General features: G+C 42.2%; 1 protein-coding gene across 1 annotated transcript; it reads right to left on the minus strand.

The window, feature by feature from the left end:
- Positions 1-671: 671 nt before the first annotated feature.
- On the minus strand, positions 672-1,494 carry LOC118736281 (E3 ubiquitin-protein ligase RHF2A-like). The gene has a single exon (XM_036466377.1). It carries the CDS (start codon positions 1,492-1,494, stop codon positions 706-708), a length of 789 nt encoding a protein of 262 aa, XP_036322270.1. The 3' UTR covers positions 672-705.
- Between the last annotated feature and the right edge of the window lie 238 nt (positions 1,495-1,732).

Genomic DNA, 1,732 nt, shown 5'->3' on the forward strand with positions numbered 1-1,732 from the left:
TTTTCCGGATTGCAGCGGCTGCATTTGGGTCGATAGACCTCCGGAGCACCACAACCGTAACAGAACACCGTTCTGATTTCGAAGCAATAGAAGTATCTGTGCCCCTCTCGTTGGCAATTCCAGCATATTTGTTTTGCTTTAGCTGACAGCTTGGAGATTTCATCGACTTCAGGCTCAATTCCTATACTTTCTGCTAGATCGTTTTCATCTTGTACCTCGTTGACGTAACGACGTGATTGCGGTCGCGGGTTTACATTTGGCAATGCGTTGGTTGACCTGTTTATCTCGTTAACAAGGCTCTCGCTCTTGAGACAAAGCCTACGCAATTCCGCTAAAGAATTTATTTGTACGTAAAGTAACTGTTGTCGTATACGGGGTCGTAAGTTATGTTGCAAAATTTCCATTAATTCCAATTCTGAAAACAGTGACTGCAAGGGTTCAGCTAGTTTAAGGACAGCGTTACGGAAGTCGTCGAAACTTTCATTTTGTCCCTGTTTTCTGCTGCGAACCATCTCTTTGATTTCAAAAGCAGTCTTGTGCTGCTGAAAGTTGGTACGCAGCGCTTCACAAAGCGACGGCCACATAACACGTTCTACGGTACGGCGGTATCGCTAATACCAGTCCTTTGCTTCATTCAAGAACAAACTTTGAATGTGTTCGCACAGCAGATTTAAATTACCACCCAACGTGTCTATTACTTGGCATTCAAGCCGATAAAAAAAAACTGTCAACTGACAGCTTCGGTGAACCGTCAAATTTTATGTCCCAATTAGATATCAACTGAGCTATCCGGCCAGAGTTTGGGACACTCGATATGTCACTAAAACGTAACTGGTCAATCTGGTGGTGGAAGTTTTGGTTCGAGTTATGTGATAGGTTTGGAATACCTCTAGGCCAGAACGGCGTCGAGTTGTTCCGCGGCATATTAAGTTGGGGAACACTTACTTCGGGGCTACGATTTGCTGTTGGTTGAGCGGGTTGAGTGTTTAAGTTTAACCGAGTCATTAAATTGGACATAACATCTTCGAGCTTTTGTTCGATTAATTGCGAAACACGGTCTTCTAAATTATTAAAATTTGCAGCTTGCCTAGCGAAAATTACCGCGGATACGATATTACGAATCCGATTATCCTCGTCATTGACATCAACGCTAACTTCCGGTGCATTGGCAACAGGCAAACTTGCAGCATCTTCGGTTTGCTGTTGATAAGCTTGTAGATTTGTGGCAAAGTCGGGGTTCCTATTATTCGATTTTTCCTCGGAGTGTTGCGCCACACGAGCTCTAGTCTGTGCACCTGCGTTTTGACCGAACTCTCGGCTGTGACATTTCGCGCGGCATTGCGGACAATTGGAATTACGCTTTAGCCAGTTCAGCAGACAGGCCCTATGGAACTGGTGTGAGCAAGCCGTCAACAAATTATCATCATGTTCAGAGAACCGTTCGCGACAAATTGTACACAAATTTGCTATGATTCTACTATGATTCAACGGCATGGTCACAGGCCCAGATATCGAATAATGGCCAAAAAAAAATAAATATGAGGGAAAAGGAAAAAAAATATATAAAAACACCAAGCAGAAAGTAGAGTTGTCAAACTATCGATGGCACTATCGATAGTTTCAATTTTTTTAGACTATCAATACACATTGATATTTTTTTCTTATACTATCAAAAATATCGATAGTTTAGTAGGACTATCGAACTATTGTTGGTAATACCTGAATTTTTTAA

This window comes from Rhagoletis pomonella, unplaced genomic scaffold (genome assembly GCF_013731165.1).
Source record: "Rhagoletis pomonella isolate Grant_MI unplaced genomic scaffold, Rhpom_1.0 Rhpom_scaffold_00003, whole genome shotgun sequence".
Lineage (NCBI taxonomy): Eukaryota > Metazoa > Arthropoda > Insecta > Diptera > Tephritidae > Rhagoletis > Rhagoletis pomonella.